This window comes from Halichondria panicea, chromosome 8 (assembly GCF_963675165.1).
Source record: "Halichondria panicea chromosome 8, odHalPani1.1, whole genome shotgun sequence".
Classification (NCBI taxonomy): domain Eukaryota; kingdom Metazoa; phylum Porifera; class Demospongiae; order Suberitida; family Halichondriidae; genus Halichondria; species Halichondria panicea.
Genome location: NC_087384.1, coordinates 1584780 through 1610251, shown reverse-complemented (window position 1 = coordinate 1610251; position 25472 = coordinate 1584780). Strand labels below are relative to the sequence as shown.

The 25472-nt window shown below is 44.5% G+C and overlaps 8 protein-coding genes and 1 non-coding gene across 12 annotated transcripts in view; 6 read left to right on the top strand and 3 right to left on the bottom strand.

Moving 5' to 3' along the window:
• Positions 1–25472, top strand: part of LOC135339652 (serine/threonine-protein phosphatase 6 regulatory ankyrin repeat subunit B-like) — a gene marked incomplete in the record, with an annotated part of 1209744 nt that overhangs the window by 705017 nt on the left and 479255 nt on the right.
• On the top strand, positions 58–2484 carry LOC135339682 (GAS2-like protein 2). The gene is made up of 4 exons (XM_064535915.1): positions 58–1541; positions 1744–1860; positions 1936–2035; positions 2175–2484. The coding sequence occupies exons 1-4, from the start codon at positions 171–173 to the stop codon at positions 2258–2260; spliced, it is 1674 nt and encodes a 557-aa protein (XP_064391985.1). The 5' UTR covers positions 58–170; the 3' UTR covers positions 2261–2484.
• On the bottom strand, positions 2452–14507 carry LOC135339678 (putative surface protein SACOL0050). 2 transcript variants are annotated; one of them, XM_064535911.1, is made up of 7 exons: positions 14147–14507; positions 13756–13871; positions 13130–13355; positions 3849–4713; positions 3341–3523; positions 2861–2982; positions 2452–2714 (listed from the first exon to the last, which is right to left on the bottom strand). In XM_064535911.1, exons 1-7 carry the CDS (start codon positions 14351–14353, stop codon positions 2649–2651), a joined length of 1785 nt encoding a protein of 594 aa, XP_064391981.1. In that variant the 5' UTR covers positions 14354–14507; the 3' UTR covers positions 2452–2648. The 2 variants fall into 2 exon arrangements, with proteins under 2 accessions (XP_064391981.1, XP_064391980.1); XM_064535910.1 differs by lacking the exons at positions 13130–13355; positions 13756–13871; positions 14147–14507 and adding exons at positions 4961–5186; positions 5638–5753; positions 6032–6376.
• Positions 6371–10073, top strand: LOC135339749 (ester hydrolase C11orf54 homolog). Its single transcript, XM_064536011.1, has 8 exons — positions 6371–6514; positions 7807–7905; positions 8917–9092; positions 9137–9214; positions 9302–9388; positions 9435–9584; positions 9642–9755; positions 9808–10073. The coding sequence occupies exons 1-8, from the start codon at positions 6427–6429 to the stop codon at positions 9979–9981; spliced, it is 966 nt and encodes a 321-aa protein (XP_064392081.1). The 5' UTR covers positions 6371–6426; the 3' UTR covers positions 9982–10073.
• Positions 10143–16216, top strand: LOC135339787 (sn-1-specific diacylglycerol lipase ABHD11-like). 2 transcript variants are annotated; one of them, XM_064536057.1, is made up of 7 exons: positions 10143–10287; positions 10336–10406; positions 10455–10605; positions 10666–10792; positions 11192–11397; positions 11526–11722; positions 15828–16216. In XM_064536057.1, coding segments are annotated over exons 2-7 (819 nt in total). In that variant the 5' UTR covers positions 10143–10287; positions 10336–10404; the 3' UTR covers positions 15964–16216. The 2 variants fall into 2 exon arrangements, with proteins under 2 accessions (XP_064392127.1, XP_064392128.1); XM_064536058.1 differs by lacking the exon at positions 10336–10406 and having other exon boundaries at positions 10185–10287.
• Positions 16127–18546, top strand: LOC135339812 (uncharacterized). The gene is made up of 4 exons (XM_064536089.1): positions 16127–16333; positions 17731–17846; positions 18030–18162; positions 18319–18546. The coding sequence occupies exons 1-4, from the start codon at positions 16127–16129 to the stop codon at positions 18430–18432; spliced, it is 570 nt and encodes a 189-aa protein (XP_064392159.1). The 3' UTR covers positions 18433–18546.
• Positions 18533–20791, bottom strand: LOC135339788 (uncharacterized). Its single transcript, XM_064536059.1, has 3 exons — positions 20480–20791; positions 20104–20213; positions 18533–19076 (listed from the first exon to the last, which is right to left on the bottom strand). Exons 1-3 carry the CDS (start codon positions 20738–20740, stop codon positions 18650–18652), a joined length of 798 nt encoding a protein of 265 aa, XP_064392129.1. The 5' UTR covers positions 20741–20791; the 3' UTR covers positions 18533–18649.
• On the top strand, positions 20881–24244 carry LOC135339690 (uncharacterized). Of its 2 annotated transcripts, XM_064535927.1 has the most exons (9): positions 20883–21057; positions 21220–21336; positions 21513–21607; positions 22201–22346; positions 22418–22523; positions 22590–22821; positions 22955–23182; positions 23365–23602; positions 23924–24244. In XM_064535927.1, exons 1-9 carry the CDS (start codon positions 20970–20972, stop codon positions 24069–24071), a joined length of 1398 nt encoding a protein of 465 aa, XP_064391997.1. In that variant the 5' UTR covers positions 20883–20969; the 3' UTR covers positions 24072–24244. The 2 variants fall into 2 exon arrangements, with proteins under 2 accessions (XP_064391996.1, XP_064391997.1); XM_064535926.1 differs by having other exon boundaries at positions 20881–21057; positions 22418–22821.
• Positions 24982–25054, bottom strand: Trnav-aac (transfer RNA valine (anticodon AAC)). The gene has a single exon. It is a non-coding gene; the product is annotated as a tRNA-Val (tRNA).

Below are 25472 nucleotides of genomic sequence, written 5' to 3'. Positions count from 1 at the left end.
CACCCTCTGTAATTCTTGCATGATATGGGTTTTCCCTTTCACCGGTTTGTTGACCTTTGATCCAATGATTTTGTGTGAGGCCGGCTGTACACGTACGTACATAATTATTATACTGCATTGCTGTACTGTACTGAGCTAGCTAGCTAGCTGTACTGTGTGTACAAGAAAGAATGAGTGAAGAGACGGACTACAGCTTCGACTGTTCAGTGGACAACCCCGGAGAGAGGATTGCATTCATCCAAGCTGAACTAGCAGTCAGAGAGAAGGAGGCATTAGAAGCCATTAAGGGGGACATCTGTGACTGGCTCTCCCGCACTCTAGACCTAACCATCAATGAGGAGTCATTCCTAGACACCCTTGACACTGGGGTAGCCGTCTGCAAGCTTGCAACACTTATACAGCAAGCAGCCAAAGAAATAGAGACGAAAGAAAGACCATTGAAAGTCAAAGTCCCCATGAAACCACTCAGTTGCAATGCAAAGGCTGGACGTGGGACCTTTTTTGCAAGAGACAATACATCAAACTTTATTAGCTGGTGTCGTGATTTGGGAGTGGATGAAGCGTTGGTGTTCGAGTCGAATGGGTTGGTTGATCACAGCGATGAGAAGAGAGTGGTGTTGTGTCTACTGGACGTGGCCAGGTTTGCTGATCGTGTCGGCATCTCACCACCAGAGCTCGTGAGAATGGAAAGAGAGATCGAGGAATTGGAGGCACAAGAATTAGAGAACACCACTCAACCTACGAGCAATGATGACAAACTGCAGGAGCTATCGCTGCTATCACCACAGCAGGAACAACCATCCACAGTCAAGATACCCCCCACTGATATCGCCGCCCAATTACCCACCACTGAGAACATTATCAAGATTGAAAACACTGTTGAGACACCCCCCACTGAGATCACTGTCCCACTACCCCCCACCGAGAACACAGTCAAGAAACCCCCCACTGACATCACTGTCCCATTACCCCCCACCGAGAACACAGTCACGATACCCCCCACTGAGAACACTGTCCAAATACCCCCCACTGAAAACGCTGTCCCATTACCTCCCACTGAGATCGCTGTCCTATTACCCCCCACTGAAATCACTGTCCCATTACCCCCCACTGATATCACCGTCAAGCTCTCCACTGAGAACGCAGTTAAGTTACTCCCTACAGAGATCAATCTATCCTCAAAGAAAAATCCCAGCAAATCACCCGAAACAACCTGTACCGTGTCAAGCACTACACAAGGCAAGAGTACACCCACTACTTTCGCAACTGGACACCCACACCCTATAAGAGCAAGGTCGCAATCACCTGTCAGGCCAACCAAGTCCCCATTGACGAGAACTAGCTCTACCAAGATCCCCTCCCCTGTACACTCGAGTGCTAGACCACGGCAGATCAAACCCACCCCCTCCATAACAACTCCCTCCCCTCCTGTGAGAGCACATAGAGCCAAGAGGTTGAGAGAAGAAGAGGACACCCAACACAAGAACAAGCGGCAGCGTGGAGAAACGGAGGAAAGAAAGAACGAAAGTGTTGATGAGAAAGTAAGTTGTAGGTAGTTTGTAAGACAGGCTTCTTGTGAAACAGGAACAGAGACAAAGGTTTCATTGTGTATTGTATTGTATTGTATTATAATTATTGAAACAGTCTACCATTCTTTAAACGCACACACACACACACACACACGCGCACACACACACACGTACGCACACACACACACACATACACACACACACACACACACAGGTGATGAGGAGAGTGAGTGAGTGCACGTGCAGCAACAAGTTCCAAGTAACGAGTTGTGGCAAGGGAAAGTTCATTGTACAGGGATCATCAGGAAGGAAGATCACAGTCTATGCAAGGGTAGGGAGAGAACAGAGTTTAATTCCTGTCATGATCTATACCCACTGTGTCAGTAATTACTTCCCCTCCCTGCAGTTGCTAAGCGACCGTGTGATGGTGCGTGTGGGCGGTGGTTGGGACAGTTTGGACCACTTTCTGCTCAAGCACGACCCGTGTAGGATTCATGCTATAACATGTAATTACTATGTGTAGGATTTATGCCATTGTATACTGCATGCGTTGGGAGTACCCTACACTTAGGCAATAATCATAGGCTGTCTCCTTTTACTGATTTACTCCACTGATGATTCACTTTTGAATCCCCTCCCCTCCAGTGGCTGGCAAGAAGACCAAGAAAGTTTCAACCCAAGTCATTCGTTCAGTGTCTCCCCAAGAGTTCCTGAGGGCCTCACATCAATAGGAGCAATATCAGCACTTCATCATAATTATTATATTAACTGTCCTAATAATTATTAATATAGAGAATTTATGATTTTATAGCCTCATTTATTAGCCTCGGCTCCAGCCTCTTCAACAGTATGTGGCTGGAGTCGAAGCGCTTTTCCCTACGGCCTGGAATCAGGGCTACCTCATTTATTATCATTCTTCAAGTTTATATTATTATAATTATTGACAAACGACAAACATTTGCTGTGCACATAAATAATAGGCAGAGCTAATAAGGAGGGTGGGTGGAGTCAGACATGTGCTATACAAATTGATGGTGCCAAAAAGTTGTCAGACGCTTAAATGTATACATATACAAGACAAACGAACAAATTAAAAAAATGCTATCGAGAGTGTTACTCCTAATTCTCTCCATCACTGCCGACAGGACTGCTCGAGGGAGAGGGTGTGGACTTATGACCGGCCGCCTGTACAGAGGGTGGGGTGGGTGTGGTCAGGTGATAGTAGGGTCATGTGAGTATAGCTATGGCTGCTACACATACTAGGCCGGGCAATGCTACACACAATGAACCTTATAGGCTACTCTGGGCAAGCATGTACTACATGTATGTACCTTGAAAGCATCAATCCAGTCCTTCATTTCCCTGTCACTCTGAGCAGCAATGACCCATTCTGACCTCTTGTTCCACTGACTCTCAGTGTGGATGGCAAACTGGTAGGAAGTCTTACGCTCACCTGAAACATGGCCAGAGGGTATAGCAATTAGAATCATGACGTCATTCATTATATTATAGTGAATTCATTATTTCCATGTATTTTACATGTTCTCACGCTTGGCAGTGTTGTGACCACAGAACCCAGCAACTCTTAGCTAATGACATTCCCAGGAAATATTAAGGCCCTTGGAAAGATACATGTACACCTAGCTGTACATAGTTACATCTGAGAGCAGCAAACACTAGCTATAGGTCACCAGGATAACAAGATATGGTATCATCATCCCCTAACAGCTTAATAAGGCAGGGTGACCTTACATACATCCTAACAGGAAACAAACACATCCACACTCAGATGTTATAATATCCTTACTCACCAGCTGTAGGGAAGTACACTTTAGAGTTCTTCAGTTTGACCTCTGCCAGTGGTTTGGTGCTCTTGGGGTTCTTGTAGTAGAAAAAGACTCCAGGGTTGAGTACAAAGTAACGCAGCTTCCAGTTCTTCCTCTGTCCACCCAGTTTGTAGAGGTAGCCCACCTTCTGAATGAATGCTGCTGACGCTGTATGTGGTGTGTGGGAGGTGACAACTCGGTAACGGAATGCAGTGAGAAGGTCAACAAATGTAATTAAAGACTAATTACACAAATACATCTCATGGGAATAATAAACAGGACTATTGACACAACTGGCTATCATGTGGATTACATGTAACATAACACCTTGGGTTGCTATGTCAGCAGCATTACTCAACAGCTACCCTCCTCCCATGCCCTTACTAAAGTGCATGGAGAGGCGTATGATTGTTGCTGGCTGGCATGCCAAAAAACCTAATACTACTAAACACACACACACTAGGGAATCTACCACATACAAACACAGACTCACGTCTCCTAGTGTCATTCTTTCTGGGGGTGGGTGGAGATAGTTTAGGGCTATCACCATTAGCAACCACGCCATTAGACTCTGAGTGTATCCCGTTCTCCTTGACCTCTATCTTGTGCTCTTCAGATATAGCTCGATCTAGTGTGATAGCGGGTGTGGAGGGAGTGTGGGGTGTGGAAGGTGTGGAGGGGGTGGGTGGTGCGCTATTGGTGGGGGAATCATTAGGCACTGAGGAAGCCAAAGAACTACCATCCCCATCATCATTGTCAGTATCACTATCTCCGTCGGGATCTGTCGAGTTGATGGTGAATGAATTGTGTCTCTCTTCTGCTGCCGGTATTATGACCTCTGTACTTAGCATCTCTGCGGTAGCATCATCCACAATAGAGTGGGGTTCATCCTCTGTGCTGAATCCATTTTGAATAACAGAGACATTAGAATCGGCTGCCTCTTCTCCTCGCTTGTTGCCTTCTGCCTCGGAGGCCTCTTCTCGTTTATTGCCTCCCGCCTCGGACGCCTCTGTGTTACACACTACAGCAATGGTTGTGGTAACCTCCTTATCGCCAGCACTGTTGGTTGACTCTGACACTGTCTCCTCTACTGCCATGTCCACTGATCCCTCACTGTCCAACTCCTCCAACTCTTTGAGGTCAGGTTTGTCCAATACATCAGCCTCACTAGCATTATCATCATCAGCAGGCCCCAACGCACTATCGATACTAATGACAGGCTCTTCCTCTTCCATCACACTGTCCACTGTGGTATCATTGTCACCCGAAGTGAGGGAGAGAGCAGCTGAAGTGGAGGTATCTCTACGAACACTCATTGTGGGATCTTCTCTGAGCTCGTGGTCGATGCTAGTCACACTCTGCAAGGGGAATAATCTATGTAATCTTCACAATAGAGTGAGTGATACTCAGTATTCGATAGAAGCCTGTAGCCATTAATTTGTCTAGCTAAGCAGTGGTTTCTATGTACACATGCTCCTGGAGGGCTTCTTTCAGTAAGGCTGAATGAAGGTGCCTACTATACTGAACCCATACAGTACTGGAAACCATGGAAAACCATACAAAAAATATTCCCCACAGGCAAATACGATAGTATTGAGGTCTCACATTTTCCACATCAGGTTGACTGGCAGCTTCAGAGGCCACTTTGGCTGCTACGTCCACTGTCTCCTGTCTCTGTGTGTACTTGGGCCGATCCACCGGTTCTGCCTTGATGGGTGTGTCTTTAGGAGGTTCCTTCCTGGCTGGTCGAGGGGAGTGGGGGGTGGCTTGTCGAATAGCCTCTATCCACATATCTCTGTCCTCCTTGGAGGTGGCATTGATCAGATATGACCTATGAGGGGGAGGGGATAATGAGGTAATGACAGTAACTCAATGCACTGCCTGGAGAAAGTGATAGCTCTCATCTTCACAGTGTGTACATGGGGGAGTGAGTGACTGACATGCAGACGACAATTAATACCCTCTATTTGTACCTAGCACCTATTAATGGTATTCAGTAGTTGTCCTAGACTGGCCATATATAGGGCAACTCCCAAAGGCCCACCGCAGCACTATTATACACGAGGGGAGGCTGGCACAGGAATGTATAGGTTATGAATAACTGCATTCTGGTGGATTTAATGAAAGTGCTGAGCGTCTTTAATGTTGAATTCAAAAGAAATATTATGACCTCCATTTACAAATGGTTACGGTCTAGTGTTTCCTCATGAATAGAGCACCCTCATGCAGACCAAGACAAGCAGACACACAACGCTGGCTATCACTACACACTACACACTCACTGTCTACTGTTGCTTGGGTCCGGGGCGTGCAATACGAAACCATACTTGCATCCTTTGGGAGCTTGTTTGGCTACATTGGCTGAGCAGTTCTTTAGTTTAACAGCTCCTTGTCGACTCTGTGTGCAATGAAAGCAAAGGTGACCAACAGAAGGTGTTTGATATGTTATTCCTAGATTAAAGATGTTCGATTAAGGGTCTACCTTATTATTATAAGCACTGTTTACACTGCGATTAAGACATCACTGTGCATTGCATGCATTGTACATATTGCACATAATATTATACAGAAACTAGCTACAGCCCAAATAACCATGTTGCCCCCCTCCCCCCACCATGCCCTAACACGTACATGTACCTTGCCTCCCTGCTAGTCTGTATATATATATATATGTACCTGTAAAGTATCGCCTCTGGTTACGTCCAGCCTCCATTTGGACTGGTCCTGATAGTAGACCAGGAAACCCGGGTAGAGCACAAAGAACCTGTTTTTGAAGGCTTTGTGGAGAGCTCCTTGCTTGAGTAGGAGGCCGTGCTTGATGGGCTTGGAAAGGTCAAAGCCAAGACCCTTGCTTTTGTTGGCTGGTTTACCGCGACTGGCCATCTTGTATTGATTTTGCAGCTTGCAGATAAGTACTAGTAATAATGTTAAGGAGCAGCAAAGGTAGTAATCCACTTATATTTAAAACAGAGCTGTTATAGCAATATCTCGAGCATGACAAAACATGTAATCACAATGTTTAATATTATTATAGGCTACATCCGTTTCCTGTTATCTTATTTTCCACCCACATGATATTTAGGAAAATGGCCTCTCCAGCAGTCCTTCCAGTCGAGAGCAAGTCCCTTCACGTCCCCCCTTTGCAAGAGGTGGCTCAAGGTGGGGTCATCATGTGTGTGTACATGTGTGTGGAGAGGTACGTACGTGTTCCAATAAAGTGGGCGTATCTCAGAGTTACGTATCTCTTGTGCATGTGTGTGTGTTTACTCATGCTGTTACATGTAATTGTAAATCAATGGAGGTAAAGTGGTGACAGAATAGGGGGCCCACCTAGCTAGTCCAGTCATAATAATGATGATGTAATGGTAAATCAATTACCTGACACAGGATGTGCTTTAATGTGTTTGCACAACATTTACTAATCCACTGTTGATTAAGAGCATTCCTTCCATTCTGGTGACCTTGCTGTAGTTAGGTGTCCACACTCACCATGACTGCAATGAGTGGTAGCCATGGCTATTGGGAGGTCATCGTGACCTCTCTTGTTATGTGCCATAATAATGGTTGTTGTTCGTTGTTTGTTTTGGTTGTTTGAGCGCCAGGTGGCATCATTTGCTTTAGGGTGGGTTTGTTGTATTACTCTGTTTGTGTGATATAGTTTATGTGTTATTTTCATGTCAATCGTTGCAATAGCTGGGTACATTAATTTTGTTGGGTGGCTATGTTTAATAACTTTATTTGTCTAATCAGAACACTAGTGTTGTACATGTACAAGCTGCATCACAAGGAAGTGGTAGCATAAGCACTAGCCTTTTCATGGCTGGGACATCCTTTAGCTCGATCCACCGCAATAACCTGTTCCTGGGAAGCTTTGCAATAGATTCAGTCCAGTCCTGTCACTGCCTCTATATCCTCCAAGCCACTCTAATTTATGATTGTTGTCATAGCGCTATTGACCACATCACATGTGTTTATACAAGGCTTCTCTTGACCATATTCAGGTTAATAATTGTGGCCGTTATAGTTGACATACCAGTGATCATAGCTTTGCATTGGCCGGCCTGATATTGTTTTGACTACTTTAATGGAGAGGCGTTGCTCGTAGCGCATGGCAAAGCTAGCTCAGCCTCCATATGCATACAACTTATCATAATGGGTGAAAGAGTTGTGGCTAGCATATAAGAAGCCCACTGCTTTGAGTGCAAACAGTTGCCACTGGTTTGGACTAACTATCACCCACTCAATGTTGCTTTCTCGTTATAATAACTACCTGTTGATATAAGCTTCGATTACGAACCCAAAGCATATCATTTCCTTGCATGAATGTTTGATACTGTCATAGTATTTCAGATCGAGGTCAGCTTCCCATTTGGTGAGGTCAATCATCCTCCTGTTTCCCACTACCTTGGTCTACACAGTAATGTAACCTACTATCCCTTATCCTCACTCAGTGCTGCAAGGTGGACTAGAGAGCAACTTCAGAGATGTGAGTGTGTGTGTAGTCGAGTGTCCTGATCTCACCCAATCACCATGGAGACTGGCCGCTCCAGGTAAACAGCACACACTCTATTTGTGTATGTGTACGTGTGTGTGCAGTATACAGTGTATTGCATTCTTTGTGGATAGCTACAGAATGTGCAAGTCACCTTTTGCATCAGCCTTTCTCCATGTTCTTAGAGCAGCCATAATTATTATGATGCTGAAAGTTTACCCCACCCACCCACCCCAGCAGTAGACTAACCTTACATCACCCAATCCCCATATAGATATAGATCTGGAGCCAGCCAGACTCACTACAGGAAGCCATTAGGACAACACCTTCTACTACATTATTATGACAAAACTGTTTATTGCTTATTTCCTGACTTGGGGGATTTTCTAACCTAAGGGCGTAGGCTGGGGTATCTTACTACTAGGCTGGGGGTGGCTTGGGCAGTGTACAACACGAGGAACTTGACAATGATTAGACTAACACATAATCACTCACTGACAGGACATTGGGTGGAGGTGTTCTGTGTTCTTGTGTTTGCACAGGCACTGAATTGTGTGTGTCCCACAGAAGCCACTGTTCCTAAACTTTGAAGAGCTAATGCAATTCAAAATTGATTAACATGCCATTTGCTAAAGCAGTAATGTCTGTACAATTATCCCTTCCAGCTGAGAATAATACAGCCCAAATATTTATTCTGTCCCACTAAATGTGTGGCCCATGTTGTACTTGTTATGGGTGCATGGTGACCCCATATAGGTGAGCCTGTTGCTATGTTTAGAGTGATGTTTGCATGCTATTTGCTTAACCAGGACAATGGGAGATCTAACTAACCATGCATTACTTTATAGGGCAATGGTATGAGAGCTATGTGAGAGCTATGTTGTGTTAGGCTTCTAAGGGAATGTCTGGCACTCAACATCTCCTTGTACTGGTATGCATTAACACATGATGAGGTACAGAGCTTGCGTATTGCTATTAGTATTGTGTATAATAATAATAATATTATGGTCTCATTTGTCTGTAGTAAAGCTAACATCCCCCCCCCCCCCTCTCCTCCCCACCAATGCAGGTATTTGTGGGTCCCCTCGACTAGTGGATATAGGTGGCGTGCCCTACCTGTTCCCACTGCCTGATTGCTCCAAGTTATACGACATGGCTGATATTGCTAGACTAGTTGGACTTCCTGGGGCATTCCTATTGGGTGCAGGAGCCGGGTCATCTAAGGTCGTGGGGGTCAACTGTGAGGTGAGGTGAAAGTGTAACGACATTGATAACAATTTCCCGTCCAGATGGTTCCTAATGTCCGTGTTGAGGGAGGCAGTGCGGTTGCTATGAACAACACACACATTGCTAAAGTCAATACCAAGGTTCATGATGTCATTTGAGTATTGCTGCGGTATTGTGTTAGCCCCACCCACCCACTCCCACTCCCCTACCCACCCACCCACTAACAGGATGGTTCCATACAACAAGAGAAGTACGACTCCGTAGAAACAGGTCCACTCGTTAATGTCCTAGCAAGCGAGGGAAAGAGAGGAAAGGTGAGTTATTGCTATGACTACCATTACCCACTCCAGCGATCTGCAGGTGTTTGAGATCAAGGTCAAATGTCGAACAGGAGAGGAGAACTTTGTCAGCTGTATGAGAAAAGCCCTTGCGAGTTGCTATGGTGATAAGCCGGTGGGGATGGGTGGAGTGTTTGTCATATCTCAGGGGAGTGCTAAACTTCACGTCATGGTGAGAAGAGTGCATGCCGAAACTGTCCATGTGATTACTACGCTTTATATTTCTTAGCCTGCTTTCTCTGAGGTGCCTCTGACTACTAGTGAGGATGTGAACAATTGGTTGAAGTTCTACACTGTCCCTGGCCCTCTCACTTGTCTCTCTGAGCTCATCAGTCATGACCCAGTGAGTCTCTATAGTACCGGCTCTACCATTATATCCCTCCCCTCCCTGACAGGGGTTGGACCTTCGTATTGACCACACCCACTGCTTCAGCGAGCATGGGGAGGGAGGTCACTATCACTATGACACAACCCCAGAGACAATCGAGTACCACGGCTACTATACCCTGGCTGAGAGTGTATACAGAGTGGACAGGCCAGAGAACACACACCAGTTAGGCAGAGACTGACTGACAGACTGACTGACAGCATTGACTCTCTAGCTTATATTAGGTTGTCTACTGAATGTGTGTTGATTAGTTTTGTGATTTGATTCCATGCAGCCTTGTGAATGTTCAACTAACTAGCTAGGGGGAGGGGCTGCTCTGCAAAAGAGCTAAGGAGCCCCTCCCCCTCAATTGATTAATTAACAGGGCCATCTCTATACCCTGGTAATTATTACCCACAGACTGGCACTGTTCTCAGTCTCCCTCTCATGCTCGTGAGGTTCTTAGTTGCTGCTCTCTCTATGTAGCTTCCTGGAACAAGCCACTCATGTAAGCTCTTGTGTGTATGATAGTTGTATGATCCCTCCTCTGCCTTAGGTCTGCCCCTGTTCGTTTGGCCCACTCAGTGTTTGGCCACGCCTCCCACGCGGTTGGAACAAGCCACTCATGTAAGCTCTTGTGTGTATGATAGTTGTATGATCCCTCCTCTGCCTTAGGTCTGCCCCTGTTCGTTTGGCCCACTCAGTGTTTGGCCACGCCTCCCACGCGGTTGGAGCACCCCCTCTAGTGATACTACACGGCCTGTTTGGCTCTGGGAAAAACTGGAGATCCCTCGCTGATAAACTAGCTGCTAATATCAATAGGCCAGTGAGTCTAAATTAAGAGTCTGATCCAATTATTACCGGCCGTCCATATAATTATAACCAGGTGTACACAGTGGACGCTCGTAACCATGGCGAGAGCCCCCACACACCCGACTTGTCATATGACCTCATGACCTCTGACCTCGTGCATTTCTGTCAATCCCATAACCTCGAGAAAATTGTCCTCATGGGTAAGTACTTTTATTTGTTTTTGTCATACTGAAATACTTCGATTTAAGGCGACCCTCCCTAAATATGCTTAGGCAATTTTTTGACCTCTAAAAGTAGCGAGAGCTGTGATGACAATTATTTTGTAATGTCTCATCCTAAATAGTAAATGAGAGTCACACCCAAGCCTCGATTATAGCCCACTGGAAAATAATGTTTTTTATGCGGCCTGAAATTGACTAGGTGGAGTCACGGTACCTCCAAATAGATGCGAAACTCTAAATATGCAACACCAGGACTACAACATAATTGTTCAACCTCCAAAAGAAGCAACCTCTGGAATGACAATTATTTGAAAGTGTCGCCTAAAATCGAGGTGTTACGTACGGTAGTGTTGATCCATTGCCCCCCCCCCTCCCCAGGGCACAGTATGGGAGGTAAGACGGCAATGTTGACAGCACTGAGACAGCCTCTACTGGTGGAGAAACTGGTAGTCCTAGACTCCTCTCCCAGAGCAGCCCCAGGCACTGACTCCACTCTAGCACTACTCACTGCACTACAACAACTTGACCTCTCCTCAGTGCGGAACAGGAGGGAGGCAAACGCAGCTCTCAAGGAGGCCATACCAGTGAGTCAGGTATTAGGTGCTCCGGCCGGCCCTAGAAGTCATCCCCTTCAGTTTTGAAATTGGTTGTATGATCAGCTAGAACTATGCTCTAATGTCATAATACCCCCTTCTACTCCCCTGGGCTGCAGGATACGATTGTACGTGAGTTCCTCCTCACCAACTTATCGGCTGACCCCTCTACTGGTCGGCTGCAATGGAGGGCCAATCTCGACGCTATAGGACGCTACATGGAGACCGTGAAGGCTGGGATACCACTGGGAAAAGAGGTCCAACCTTTCAAGGGCCCAACTCTGTTCCTAGGGGGCAAGAACTCCAGTTACATTACGTGAGTAGCTGAAGTACTAGGCTATCTGAAAGTGTGCACACGTGTATTTATACCGTATAGAGGGTAATGTTCGTGGGGCAAAATATTCGTGGTTGAAGGTCTGACCACGAATATTTTACCAACGAATAAAGCGACCTTGCCTACCTTTACTTGCAGTGCAAGCTCCAACCACGAAAATATTACCCACAAAATGTCTCAATTGCTCGAACCACAAATATTTTGTCCCCCGAAAATTAATTTTAGCAGGAGTGTACAAATATTCATGCTAAAGCAGTGGCGGGTCCAGTGCAGGGCACAAGGGGCATATGCCCCCTCTTTCTGACCAGCTCGAATAAAACTAGCTCACAAAGTGGGTGTGGCTTAGATCCAAAATCAATTATTGCAGCATATCGCATGCAGACGATCTCTAGTTGTAGACTTTTGAAGCTGAAGAGCAAGATGATTCCATCCATTTCTGCTATCTCTTGCTACTATGTGCATACTACTGTCATCAATCAATCCATGATCAGAAAAGCTACACTAATTGAGCTTTAAGACCTTTTTTTTAGTAAAAATTTTCTTCAAACTGCCCCCCCCTTTTCAAAATTCCTGGATCCGCCCCTGTAAAAGCTAAATCTTGAGCAAACATACCTTGTGTTGGCAATTTCACAAGCTGTTAAAGTGATAGATCTACCACAGAGATAATGCAGAGATAATGATTGATCTATGAGCCTAGTCTCGAATTCCAGCCTCTTTCAGTATATATTTGCAAGAATATGAAGTTGAGGAGGGCGTGGCCAGACTACTATGAGCCCCCCCTTGCAAAAAATCTTCCTATGCCACTGAATGGTGTGTGTGAATCACAGCTAAAGGTTTCCCGTAGCTAACACCTGGGCATAGTACGTTAGAGTACCCTCACCGCTAGAGTCTTGCTGGCTACGTCTCTGTTGAAGTCTTTCTCTGTATTGTAGTAGACCAGGACTTTGGGGAAGAGGACAAAGAATCGCTTGTTGAAGCTCTTGGGTGGAATATGAGACTGTTTGAACATGCTACCAGAGTAGAGAGGCTTGGTGAGGTCCAGCTTCTCCAGAAGGCTCCGTTTGTTAGGCTTGGGAGAGTGGCTCATCTTGAGATGGGTGCTTGGTTGCTTGGGAACAATAATAATAGGATCTAGGATTAGATTGTGGCCTTGGCATGCACTAGCTGAGTCATGTTATTACACGTCAGCTCAGTAACAGGTAATAGTGGCTATAAATACAAATAATTATTCTTTGCTAATTGATGATAAAATCTGTGACATATTTTAGGAATTCTAATGGTTTCTCAAAGTGTATCCAATGTCCAGCTCCAACGATGTGCTCCACTTGAGTGCCTGGGAACAGTCGCTGGATCTCAGGAACATCTCTTGTCCTGCAACAGAGGTCTCACATCTTCCACATCAGGTTGACTGGCAGCTTCAGAGGCCACTTTGGCTGCTACGTCCACTGTCTCCTGTCTCTGTGTGTACTTGGGCCGATCCACCGGTTCTGCCTTGATGGGTGTGTCTTTAGGAAGCTCCTTCCTGGCTGGTCGAGGGGAGTGGGGGGTGGCTTGTCGAATAGCCTCTATCCACATATCTCTGTCCTCATTGGAGGTGGCATTGATCAAATATGACCTATGAGGGAGAGGGGATAATGAGGTAATGACAGTAACTCAATGCACTGCCTGGAGAAAGTGATAGCTAGCCCTCATCTTCACAGTGTGTATATGGGGGAGTGAGTGACTGACATGCAGACGACAATTAATACCCTCTTTGTACCTATAGCACCTATTCAGTAGTTTTCCTAGACTGGCCTTATAGGGCAACTCCCAAAGGCCTTATACATGAGGGGAGGCTGGCACAGGAATGTATATAGGTTATGGATAACTGCACTCTGGTGGATTTGATGAAAGTGCTGAGCGTCTTTAATGTTGAATTCAAAGGAAATATTATGACCTCTATTTACAAACAGCAGGATACAGACCAAGACAAGCAGACACACAACGCTGGCTATCACTACACACTACACACTCACTGTCTACTGTTGCTTGGGTCCGGGGCGTGCAATATGAAACCATACTTGCATCCTTTAGGAGCTTGTTTGGCTACATCTGCTGAGCAGTTATTTAGTTTAACAGCTCCTTGTCGACTCTGTGTGCAGTGAAAGCAAAGGTGACTAACAGAAGGTGTTTGGAGATGTTCGAGTTAGTCAATTAAGGGTCTACCTTATTTTATTATAAGCACTGTTTACACTGCGATTAAGACATCACTGTGCAGTGCATGCATTGCACATCATGTATTCAGTGCACATAATATTATACAGAAACTAGCTACAGCCCAAATAACCATGTTGCCCCCCTCCCCCCACCGTGCTCTAACACGTACATGTACCTTGCCTCCCTGCTAGTGTATATATAATTATGTACCTGTAAAGTATCGCCTCTGGTTATGTCCAGCCTCCACTTGGACTGGTCCTGATAGTAGACCAGGAAACCGGGGTAGAGCACAAAGAACCTGTTTTTGAAGGCTCTGCGGAGAGCTCCTTGCTTGAGCAGGGGGCCGTGCTTGATGGGTTTAGACAGGTCAAAACCAAGACCCTTGCTTTTGTTGGCTGGTTTACCGCCACTGGCCATCTTGTATTGATTTTGCAGCTTGCAGATAAGTACTAGTAATAATGTTAAAGAGTAGCAAAGGTAGTGATCCACTTATATTTAAAGCAGAGCTGTTGTTACAGCATGCAATAGCTTGAGTATAATTATGTACAACACAATAGCTTTTTAATAAGTGCTGACATCAGCGTTTTACATTCAAATTGCACAGGAAGTGACTCAACACCAAGTGCAGATATTTTTCCATATCGCACACCCGGAAGTATTATTGCACACTTGTTATTGCACACTACACAGCCAAAAGTGATTCTTAATTGGAATGAAACGTTTTTCAGCAGTGAGAGAACTAGCCTCGATCCCAGGCCGCTCTTCCTCGAGGCTATATGAGAGAACAAGAAAAACAATAATAATATTATTTACACACTTATGATCATGCAATGCAATGTTTATCAGTCTCTTTTCATGTTTTCTGATGCTCTCTGGTGCTCAGTAACTTCTTTGCTCTTTTGCAGTGAGGCTGAGGGTCAGGAGGTTGTCAGTGTTCAGTTTAGCAGTCATGCATCTAACAGGCATCAGTGTTGGGAATGAGTGCTTTGAGCAGAATATTGCACATGTAGAACTGTGCTGCACCACCATGTTAAGCCTGTTCAAGCTCTTGTAAGTAGTTTTTGCTTCAAAACAGTTGACACACTTTTTTTTGCTATAGCACACGCTGTTTATCCTTCAGAACTATCCATTTTCAAAGCGGGTCGCTGGTTGCCAACGTTTTTCTTGTCTGTTCTCTACAAAATCTTTTAGTAGCCTTCTGCAAGCTCTCCTGGTGTTCTAGAGTCTTATTGCTTTGTCTTTTAGCCGTTTTCTTTCTCTTAAACTCGTCTTTAACTGGGAGAAACTCAATTTTGTTGCTACGCATCCTTCTGGGCAACTGCATGCATGTCTCGCGCATGCGCAGATTCAACCTGCATTTTGGTTGCTATAAGCCATAAATGCATTATCCCATGGATACTGATGATTATCACTCGTCCGTGCCTAGTAACTGGCACAGAGTCGTGATAATCATCAGTAATCCATAGGATCACAATAATAGGAAGAGCCGACATCGAAGGATCAAAAAGCAACGTCGCTATGAACGCTTAATTAATATCATAATTATATAGTCTACATCCATTTCCTGTTTCATTTTGAGCAACCGTACCTTGTGTTGGGAATGTTAAATTTCACAAGCTGTTTAGCAATTGTCTATAAAGTGTGGGCTGTAAACATGTGTTTAGCAAACGTCCGATTTCAAGTACTAAGTCTTTGATAGTGCTGTGGTATTTCTGGCACATCACTGAAAATGAGGTGTTTAGTAGATACTGTTCTCAAACTAAAAAGTGTTTTCTGTAGGTTATATGGAGAGGCATTTTTATGTGCGTTTAGTTATGGGATACAGTGTTGGGTGAAATTATAATTATACAATGTCGTTCGTAGTCATGATCATGACTGTCTCTCTGTGCAGGTCGAGAGATGTTCCTGAGATCCAGCGACTGTTCCCAGGCGCTCAAGTGGAGCACATCGTTGGAGCTGGACATTGGATACACTTTGAGAAACCATTAGAATTCCTAAAATATGTCACAGATTTTATCATCAATTAGCAAAGAATAATTATTTGTATTTATAGCCACCATTACCTGTTACTGAGCTGACGTGTAATAACATGACTCATGCAGCTAGTGCATGCCAAGGCCACAATCTAATCCTAGATCCTAGATCTATTATTATTGTTCCCAAGCAACCGACCAAGCACCCCATCTCAAGATGACCCACTCTCCCAAGCCTAACAAACGGAGCCTCCTGGAGAAGCTGGACCTCACCAAGCCTCTCTACTCTGGTAGCATGTTCAAACAGTCTCACATTCCACCCAAGAGCTTCAACAAGCGATTCTTTGTCCTCTTCCCCAAAGTCCTGGTCTACTACGATACAGAGAAAGACTTCAACAGAGACGTAGCCAGCAAGACTCTAGCGGTGAGGGTACTCTAACGTACTATGCCCAGGTGTTAGACACGGGAAACCTTTAGCTGTGATTCACACACACCATTATAATCTCGTGAAAGTCAGACCCAAAAATAGTACCAACTCGATGAAACGTGTGGCTTGCGAGACTAACACACCATAGATAGAAGAGGAAGATTGGTAACAGAAACAGTGCACATGATGATTTTACATTAAATCTGCAGTTAGAGCCTCGAAAACTATCTGTGTTACGTCCTATAAACGAGGCTATTTTGCCAGGTAGCTCGCTCAAAATAAGAAAATTGTGTTTCCTCGAGCTGTGTAGGAATACGCCATCAGCTTGGCTAGCCGGGCCACGCCCATCTGCAGCTTTGGCTTGTTGACACAGCCTCGATTAAACTGCGGGTAAAGCGGATGTTACTCAAGGGTACTTCTGTTACTAAGTGTATAGAGAGTATCGAACATAGGCATACTGTGTATCAGATGTATGCGGAGAGTAACGTGACTTCCTGTATCTGACAAGCTTGGAATTTACACTGACCAATCCAGATTACATCACCCACACTTGGATTGGTCAGTGCAAAGTCCAGGCCCATGACAGATACAGGAAGTCATGTTATTCTCTGCATGCATCTTATGCAAAGTATGCCTACATTCGATCATAGATAAAGGAAAGAGGGATTGGAAACGAAGCACCCTCGAAGTACAATCCGTGTTTCCCTGCAGTTTAATCGAGGCTGTGTTCTACACAAAGAATAGTACATGTAGCAAGACTAGAACCAGTACAGTAGTGTCTGTGAGGGCGAGTAGCGCTGTTAGAGGTGCTGTATTAATGGTTTATATACAGGACCTTTGGATGCAAGTCAGAGTAAAATCCCAAAGACCAAAACTACTGTCTTGTGTCTTGGATGAGTTCCAGAGGGAGCCTTTCTGCCACAATCGTAATCTAGGAAAGGAGATGTAGTTCTAATAAAACTTTTCAGATGCATTTATGCTAACACTTAAAATTACAAGACAAAAACAGCTGTAAGGGGTGGCTTACCTCAAAATGTCTCCGCACTGATAAAGACTGGTTTTATAAACAATACCTGCCTGAATGGTCGTCTCTTATAGCAGAGTTTTTCGAGCAGCTAAGTAAACGCTTCCAACTAATTAAAAAGCGAAACGCGGACGAGATTAAAGGTATATATGCTTAACCACATCTGGCAGTAAATTGTGACGTCATCTACATCTGTTTCCAATCCCAGAGGGTTTCAGGTTGGTTGGCAGAAGTTAAAATATTTACCTCACTAATGCAATTAATGGTCATGGTTGACTGCAATTCAACTTTAACTTCTGCCAACCAACCTGAAATCCTCTGTATAATAGTATTACTCTTGCCGTTACCATTCCCATGCACACACACACAGCATCGACACAAGGCCATTCTCACTGACCATCTCTACCTGTCCAAACCTGACAAGAAACCAGCTGGAGCAAAGTTTTGTTTCATTCTCCACGCTCCCCACGCACACAACGAGAGAAAGTGAGTTGGCCAAAAGTTGTGTTGAAGCAAGCCAGAGCAGGGTTCCTATTTATCACCTACATAATTATATGGCTCCATCTGTAAGGCCTCCTGCCCCTTAGACAGAGATACTAGACAGGGCTTCTACTTCCTTCACCTTTCCTGTACCTTCCTTCACAATACCCCCCCCCCCTTCCCATACAGTGACTTCCTGCTAGTGGCGGAGACGAGAGAGTCACGACGAAAGTGGATGGACCACCTCCAGGAACAGAACCCCCACCTCAAGGAGAGCGATCATCACCACAGGGGGTCCTCATCATCTGGCTCTCATTTAGCTGTGAGCGATTGTAGATTGTAGAGGTACTATCTTGTTGAGCAATGTGACCTGTACGAAGCGTAATCACCTCCTCCCCTCACACATACACACACACACACACACACACACACACACACACAATGACCACCCCTTCCCCTACCATACACACACACACAGGTTCCTCAGGCTCGGAGGTTGAGGGCGGACAGCATGACTCCTGAACCAACTGAAATGGACTCCGATGTACAATCCATGGACATTTCCGAAGCACGTAGCGATGATGAAAGTTAAACTCTAGGACACAAATTATAGTTTTTATTTCCTGCTCCCCAAACTCTATAATATAATTATGTGTTGCTATTATCATTGGATTATACGCCCTTGATTATACTTGATTTGTTCAAATTTTTGTCATGTATATCAAGTAGTGTATCTTAATTAATAATAAACAACCGCTCCCATATAAATAAATAAATAATAATAAATAAATAAATTTCCTCAATTAATGTCATTCTGACGATTTCTGTAGCTCATTCGCCAGAGAGTCACTACTACCAGGTCTAGACTTGTAAGGGGGGACAGCCCCTGCACTTAACGACTTCTTGTAGCCTTTGTCTGTCGTCTTGAGAAGCCCTGAGGGTTGGTGGCAGCTCCAGGTTCCACGTCTTAGCTTAGTCGGTTCTTGTATTTCATGCATAGCAGAGTAGTGATAGTTTTCCAGTTCTGTGATGTGTATTTGATCAGGAGTGGGTGATCTTTGTCTCATTACAGGGGAGGGTGTTCTCAGCGTTCGTATCATGTTGATGTAAGGTGGGAGGGGTTTCAGAGGTCCGTCAGTTTCACTGATAGGTGGATCTAGCTGCTGGTTCTGTTGTTGAAGCATCTCCATCCAAATATTCCGTGACTGGCGATCTGTCATAGCCAGTAGATACAACCTGCATAGGAAGGAGGGGGGTGCTTTATCAGTGTGTGTGGGGGGTGTTCTATCAGTGTGTGTGGGGGGTATTCTATCAGTGTGAGTGGGGGGTGTTCTATCAGTGTGTGGGGGGTATTCTATCAGTGTGTGTGGGGGTGTTCTATCAGTGTGGTGTTCTATCAGTGTGTGTGGGGGGGGACCAAATACATGACTATGGCATGTGCCAGCACGATCAATCGCTGCATGTTTTCCTAGTTAGGAGATGCTACACAGCATTGCATACAAAGGATATTGTACTCGAACATGGGAAAGTATTGAAGGAAATGGCTACCAAAAACAGGTATACCCGTGTTGTCATGTAATGGGAGTTAGTCAGCACGTACAGACTAAAAGGGTAATTGGATACATACGGACAAACATGGACACAATAGTTGGCAACAAAACAAAGTGTCAATGGCATCTCAAAATGCTATGGCAACTAATACTGAGACCAAACAATTGCATCTCATGCAATCCTACATTCCTGTCATGACTAGACGGGTTCCGTGTACAGAAGTGCACATGACTACACACTGAAAGGATATTGCATGGCTTAGGGGGGAGAGAGGGTGGGGAGATCGCTTAGGATGTGGCAACACGACTAAGGTGGCTTGTTGGATCAATAATCTCACTTTGCCTAGGAACATCTGTCATGACTTCTAAAGCTGAGGCCCTACATATCGACTGACAACTGAGAGCTATCCTATAGCGTGTTACTAGAATGTTTTGACATCTGCAAACTTTGCATAACAATCCTAGCCAGAATGCACGAGTTAGATCGCAAATATTCTAGTAATGCGGTATACAATCAATAGTATCTTTGTTGAATGGCTAAGTCAATTAATTATCTGTCGGATTACTAGGAATATCTATAAGCATGGTTCCAGATTCTATGACAACATTTCAGTAAGTGTGAATACCAGAGATGCAAAGCAAATGCACTGGACAAAAAACAAACCATCCATGACTGAAACTTTAATTATGCCATTGTATTCAGATATACTCACGTTCTCTTGTTGTCTGTGTGAGGCGTATGGAGAGTAAAGCAATGGCTTGTGGTATGTAATGAGCAGTGGGTTAGGTACAGGTTATCCAATAAGATCTTCTTGCCACGTTTCTGCAAAGAAAAGAAGTACATGATTAATTGAGAGCAAACAAAGGTCATTGTTGTGCCATCCCATGCATGCAAACTGCTGAGGTGTGTGGTTAGCAGCTACCCTTTCATCTCCTGACTACCCTATTATCACTTCACACACCCACACCATGCTCTCACAGGAGGCTAGTTAATACCAGAAAAACAAGCCTGCACAGCCAGAACTCTGGCCTGCAGCACAGAACATGGTTGTATAGGACCAACACTGACTATATATAGACAATACTTACCAAGCCATGGTGCTTGTCTTTCTCGTAGCTCGACTGGTGTCTGTAATACATGAGCACTCCGTTAAATAGAACAAAATATCTCTTCTTGAATGAGATGAGTCCAATCTTTGAGCCAATGCCATGACTGGATTGCTTGAAGACATGACCTTGCAGGATAGGGGTGGTTGCACCCTCTGCTGTGGTGCTGTCTCTACTCAGCGTGTCTTCCTGCGGCATGCTGCTTGTACTTGTAACTACAATAGGTGGTTGTGCTTCATCCATCTCTTGGCTCTCTAGAATACAAGTTTATATGACTTGTTGCACAGGTTGGTTGCGTTTTTATAATAATCATACCGTACCGTACATTATGTGGAAAATAATACAAGCCACGCCTCCAAGACCCCCCCCCACATTCTCCCCTGTACCGGCCACGCCCAACTAGCTAGCATATTAAAGCCTTTCTTGATCTCCAGCTCCAGATATTTTATCTGTGCAAACTATAGAACTAGAAATGGGTGCTGAACAAGGACGTCATCGACACCATCACCATGACAAGGAGGACTCTGGCAGCCAGCCTGCAACACCACAGGACTCCAAAGGTGAGCAAGTGCTGTCTGGTGGCTGGTTTATTATAATTATAGCTCACTATTAATTATCTATAGCTAGCTGCTGTGATGACATTGGTACTACACTGCTGTGATTTGAGGTTGCAATGGTTGTAACATACTTGTACTAACACTGCCTCCCCCCCCCCCCCCCAGCTACGGCCAAGCGTGCTACAGTGACCGCCTCTATACCACCTCCACCAGAGCACTGTGATGTCCTCATCTCTTGTGCCAACAACGAGGATGACATTGGGCTAGTTAAACTTGTCAAAGGTCAGTTGTTACACCAAACTAGCAATGACACAGCTATAATTATGCCAATGTGTACGTAAAAAAAGTGCTCATTCCATTGAAGCTCTGTAGACTAATCAGTGATAATAATCACACTAAGTGTTTTAGTCCATTAATATTTTAGTCACCCATGCTAAGTAATTGTCTTTACCCATTAGCTGGTTTGGAGAGTGCGTCCATCCCCCTCTACCATGTGTCCAATGAATCCCCTGAGGCAGCACGGGCAGCTGCCTTGGTCCTAGTGGATGCCAAGGTCAGTGGGTGTGAGCTCATGTCCCCCTTGAGGGGATTAGATGTATTTTCCCCAATAATGAGTTAGCACTCCCAAAAATGTAAGCCAACTTTTATGTTTAATTGTCTGCAAGAGCATTTATTTGGACTAATTGTGTGCAAACTTGGTAAGTATTGTCAACACATGGGATCACTATTAAGGCATCACTATTCCCAAATGCTTTGATACCTAGCATACCTAAATACCCAAATACCAATGGGGACTATTTGTACCCAATTAAACTTTACCCTTGCTCTCATGAATATTGTAAAATGTTTTTAGATTATTTCGTCCCCATGTTTGATCATCCCTCTTCACACACACCCTCACACATAACCTTCACGCATACCCCATTAACACGTACATTGTGTATCCTCCATCACTATACCCCCTCACTCATACCCCCTCACACACACACACACACACACACACACACACACACACACACACACACACACACACACACACACACACACACACACACACACACACACACACACACACACACACCCTCCTTACTCATACCACCTCACTCACACCCCCCTCACACACATACACACATCCTCCTCACTCAGGTGCTTGTGTTTGTGGCGAGTGAGGGCTCATCAAAGTGTGGCAAATGTCAGGACCAGGTGTCTCTTGCGTACATCTCCAACAAACCCATCGTGGTCATCTCTAAAAATGCAAAGGACCCCACTGTTCAACTGTTTGATGTCGGAATGTAAGCACAAGTTTAGAGGTTTAAGTTCACTAGCATACGTCTCATCCCTCCCCCTCCACACATGCACACAGGAAGTTGACACTGGACTCTCTCCGCTGGGTCATATTTGACAAAGATGAGGATACAATAAGCAAGCAGTTTGTGCAGCTTGTACAAGAGCAGCTCAACCCCAAAGAGGTGGGTGGATATCTCGGCACTTTAATTACTATTAGTACTAACACTGTTCCTCCCCCCCCCATACAGCGTACCCGATCACCAGCACCAGTAGAGGCATCTGTCACCCCCTCTACCAGTGTACCAGGAAAGGTCCGGCTCAATACTAAGCTACGCGCTCAGAGCACCCTCAGAGAAATTGGTGGAGAAGAACTCCAACAAATCAACACCTTCTGGGACCGTAACTTCTCTGACGAAGACACTGTGCCGTGGTTCAAGTTCCAACAAGCTTTCCTCACTGACTACGAATCTCAGCTATCAGGTGTGGAAGTGGGAAATTCTCTTAACGTTAAATTTTGTATGCTGAGCAATTGTTTTGATGCGATTAATGCTTTTATTGTTGTTCTTTCATAAGCCAAGTGCATAGTTTCACTGTGTTTTGATATTTCTTGCAGGTCTTTTGGATGAGAAGAATGTACCATGGCTATTGGAGATGCTCAAGAATGACATATTCTCTGGAGCTGATGAGATCACCAAGCTGAGGTTCATGGAGATTAGGGGGGATTCCCGTGATAAGAATGCCTTCTGGCGAGTTATCAGTCAGGTTGCTATAGAGAAGTTCAACATGAGGGAAGTGTTCAACATGAACTCAACTGTTCGACTGACTGCTATTGAGAAACTAGGTAAGTGCCTAATGGAATTTATAGAGAGGGAGCCTCATGCTATTATTCATTGCTAATTTAGCATGAAAGTACAACCATAAATGGAGTTGTGGTTTTATGGATCTAATCACATGATGTGCACATAATAAATATGCATGTTGTAATAATTCACTGGTAATGTCTTACCTCTTTCCCCCCCCCAGCTGCCTTCCAGAACCCTGCTGTTGTGGACGCTCTCATTCGTCTGCTCAAGGATGACGACCCCAATGTACGAGCAGTGGCGGCCATTTCCCTGGGGCGAACAGGCCGTGCTGACGAGAAAGTAGTCGATGATCTCATTGCCCTGCTCAAAGATGACGATCGCATAGTGAGACAGAGTGCTTGTCTTAGTCTTGGAACACTCAAAGTGGTTAAGGCCATCCCAGAGATTGGGAAGCGCTGGTCAGTTGGTGTATAGCTGTGTGTATTACTGTACAGTGTGTTCTACTATATACGTGGATTGTCCGTAGCTAAACCTATCGTATAGTGGATAATTTTCGTGGGGGCAAAATACTCGTGGTTGAAGCTCTGATCACGAATATTTTACCCATGAATGAAGTGACCTTGCCTACCTTTACCTGCAGTGCAAGCAGCAACCACGAAAATATTATCCACGAAGTGACTAAATATTGCTCACGAATGTTTTGCCCCCTGAAAATTACCCGCTATACGGGTGCATTCAGAATATCGACTAATTGCTAATTATTTTTTGCCCTTGTGTAGGAGGAATGACTTTATCTCTGTGGTGCGCAATGCCGCAAGGACAGCTCTGGAGAACATGAACATTCCTGAGGCCAAGGAGGTGCTCCAAGTCACCAAGGTCTTGGAGGATGAGATTGAATCTCTGGCAGGAAACCAAGCTGCTGTGTAAACTCTGCTTCGTATAATTTAGCTAGTTTTTTTAACTGACTTTGCTAGAGGCAAAAAAAAATACTCTTAGGGTATGCTGAAATTATGAAAATGTATATCAATTTAATAATAGTGCTGCGATCTCCTATAGGCCCTTTTTTCTGTTTTTGTCACAATAGTTCTCAACAAGATAAAGTACGGGGTGAATTATAGAGGAACAAAAGAAGAAGGAAGTGTCCGATATTCCTCATATTGTGATAAAAAAGAGGGCCTACATATAGGTTGCATGGAAACTATTGATCCAGCCAATCAGCTTATCTGAAATAATAGTGTCAGGTGAACATGCTTAAAAAATGTAAGTTACTTTTTTGATGAAAAACAGCAATACTAAAACAATCATGGAGTGGATTCGAATGTACTATACATGTATATACAAATGACAAGGCTGTACACGAGGTAAGAGATGACGTGACAGCAGTAAATCCTGTAGAGCCAAAATTATGTGTTTTAATCCTGGTGCACTCGAATGGACTCTTTAACCTCAAGTCCATCCTTGGCACACACTTAATCTTGTGTGTTCTAAATCATAACACCAGAAAACGGCATGCAACTCACTATAATTACCCGCTATACGTACGGTATTTCCACTACTGGATTCTATTATAGTGTATCCTGCCTCTGATATGAAGTTTGCTGAAGATATAACAACGAACTTTTTGCTCAAGTTGACAGAGATTTTTTACCACACGAAAATTACCCGCTACAGTATACCGTAGTTATTCCGCATGTAAAACTTTGTACAGTGGGATAAACCGAGTTACATTATTTATCCAAAAACCATAAAAAAGAAAGACCACGTGCACAGAATCGCTACACACAAATCTTACACCTAACCTTGATTGTTTTTTTTGCAAAACCTTCAAAAAAGAAAGAGGTTCCGCCGGGGATCGAACCCAGGACCTTGAGTGTGTTAAACTCACGTGATAACCACTACACCACGGAACCACTACACACATTTTCCTGCACTAACCAGGAGCACATGCATGAGGAGATGGATCGTCTTACTAAAGCGGATTCCTGCTACCGTATAGCGCGAAATTTTCGAGGCACTTATATTTCGTGGATTGGCCTCTAAAAGTATTTTCGTTGCACAATGTTCGCGGAATGACTGCTTACCGGAAGCCACGCCTTTAAATCTTGCACGTTATAGCAGGTAAAGAACGATTTTCGTGGACTTAATTTTCGTGTAGGATTGCTAACCCACGAAATCCACGAAAATTAAGCCCCTCGAAAATTTCGCGCTATACGGTATATTATCGAACATTGTATGTATGTAATTCGTTGGAGACAACTGAGACTGATTATTATTTTGACTCTAAAAATGTGTTATAACCAGCTACATAATTATACGCTACGCACATTT

What these genes read in the sequence shown, in the direction of transcription:
- LOC135339682 (XM_064535915.1), top strand. Translation starts at nt 171, where the DNA reads ATGAGTGAAGAGACGGACTACAGCTTCGACTGTTCAGTGGACAACCCC. An exon ending in ACGAAAGTGTTGATGAGAAA is followed by an intron (nt 1,542 to 1,743) that starts GTAAGTTGTAGG and finishes ACACACACACAG; the next exon opens with GTGATGAGGAGAGTGAGTGA. An exon ending in AGATCACAGTCTATGCAAGG is followed by an intron (nt 1,861 to 1,935) that starts GTAGGGAGAGAA and finishes CCCTCCCTGCAG; the next exon opens with TTGCTAAGCGACCGTGTGAT.
- LOC135339749 (XM_064536011.1), top strand. Translation starts at nt 6,427, where the DNA reads ATGATATTTAGGAAAATGGCCTCTCCAGCAGTCCTTCCAGTCGAGAGC. An exon ending in TTTGCAAGAGGTGGCTCAAG is followed by an intron (nt 6,515 to 7,806) that starts GTGGGGTCATCA and finishes ATCCTCACTCAG; the next exon opens with TGCTGCAAGGTGGACTAGAG. An exon ending in TCGTGGGGGTCAACTGTGAG is followed by an intron (nt 9,093 to 9,136) that starts GTGAGGTGAAAG and finishes TTTCCCGTCCAG; the next exon opens with ATGGTTCCTAATGTCCGTGT.
- LOC135339787 (XM_064536057.1), top strand. An exon ending in CTGCTAATATCAATAGGCCA is followed by an intron (nt 10,606 to 10,665) that starts GTGAGTCTAAAT and finishes AATTATAACCAG; the next exon opens with GTGTACACAGTGGACGCTCG. An exon ending in CTCTCAAGGAGGCCATACCA is followed by an intron (nt 11,398 to 11,525) that starts GTGAGTCAGGTA and finishes CCTGGGCTGCAG; the next exon opens with GATACGATTGTACGTGAGTT.
- LOC135339678 (XM_064535911.1), bottom strand. Translation starts at nt 14,353, where the DNA reads ATGGCCAGTGGCGGTAAACCAGCCAACAAAAGCAAGGGTCTTGGTTTT. An exon ending in GACCCAAGCAACAGTAGACA is followed by an intron (nt 13,356 to 13,755) that starts GTGAGTGTGTAG and finishes TCTCCCTCATAG; the next exon opens with GTCATATTTGATCAATGCCA. An exon ending in GTCAACCTGATGTGGAAGAT is followed by an intron (nt 4,714 to 13,129) that starts GTGAGACCTCTG and finishes TTCCCCTTGCAG; the next exon opens with AGTGTGACTAGCATCGACCA.
- LOC135339812 (XM_064536089.1), top strand. Translation starts at nt 16,127, where the DNA reads ATGACCCACTCTCCCAAGCCTAACAAACGGAGCCTCCTGGAGAAGCTG. An exon ending in CACGCACACAACGAGAGAAA is followed by an intron (nt 17,847 to 18,029) that starts GTGAGTTGGCCA and finishes CTTCCCATACAG; the next exon opens with TGACTTCCTGCTAGTGGCGG. An exon ending in CATCTGGCTCTCATTTAGCT is followed by an intron (nt 18,163 to 18,318) that starts GTGAGCGATTGT and finishes ACACACACACAG; the next exon opens with GTTCCTCAGGCTCGGAGGTT.
- LOC135339788 (XM_064536059.1), bottom strand. Translation starts at nt 20,740, where the DNA reads ATGGATGAAGCACAACCACCTATTGTAGTTACAAGTACAAGCAGCATG. An exon ending in AAGACAAGCACCATGGCTTG is followed by an intron (nt 20,214 to 20,479) that starts GTAAGTATTGTC and finishes TTTTCTTTGCAG; the next exon opens with AAACGTGGCAAGAAGATCTT. An exon ending in CACACAGACAACAAGAGAAC is followed by an intron (nt 19,077 to 20,103) that starts GTGAGTATATCT and finishes CTTCCTATGCAG; the next exon opens with GTTGTATCTACTGGCTATGA.
- LOC135339690 (XM_064535926.1), top strand. Translation starts at nt 20,970, where the DNA reads ATGGGTGCTGAACAAGGACGTCATCGACACCATCACCATGACAAGGAG. An exon ending in GCTAGTTAAACTTGTCAAAG is followed by an intron (nt 21,337 to 21,512) that starts GTCAGTTGTTAC and finishes TTTACCCATTAG; the next exon opens with CTGGTTTGGAGAGTGCGTCC. An exon ending in CCAGAGATTGGGAAGCGCTG is followed by an intron (nt 23,603 to 23,923) that starts GTCAGTTGGTGT and finishes GCCCTTGTGTAG; the next exon opens with GAGGAATGACTTTATCTCTG.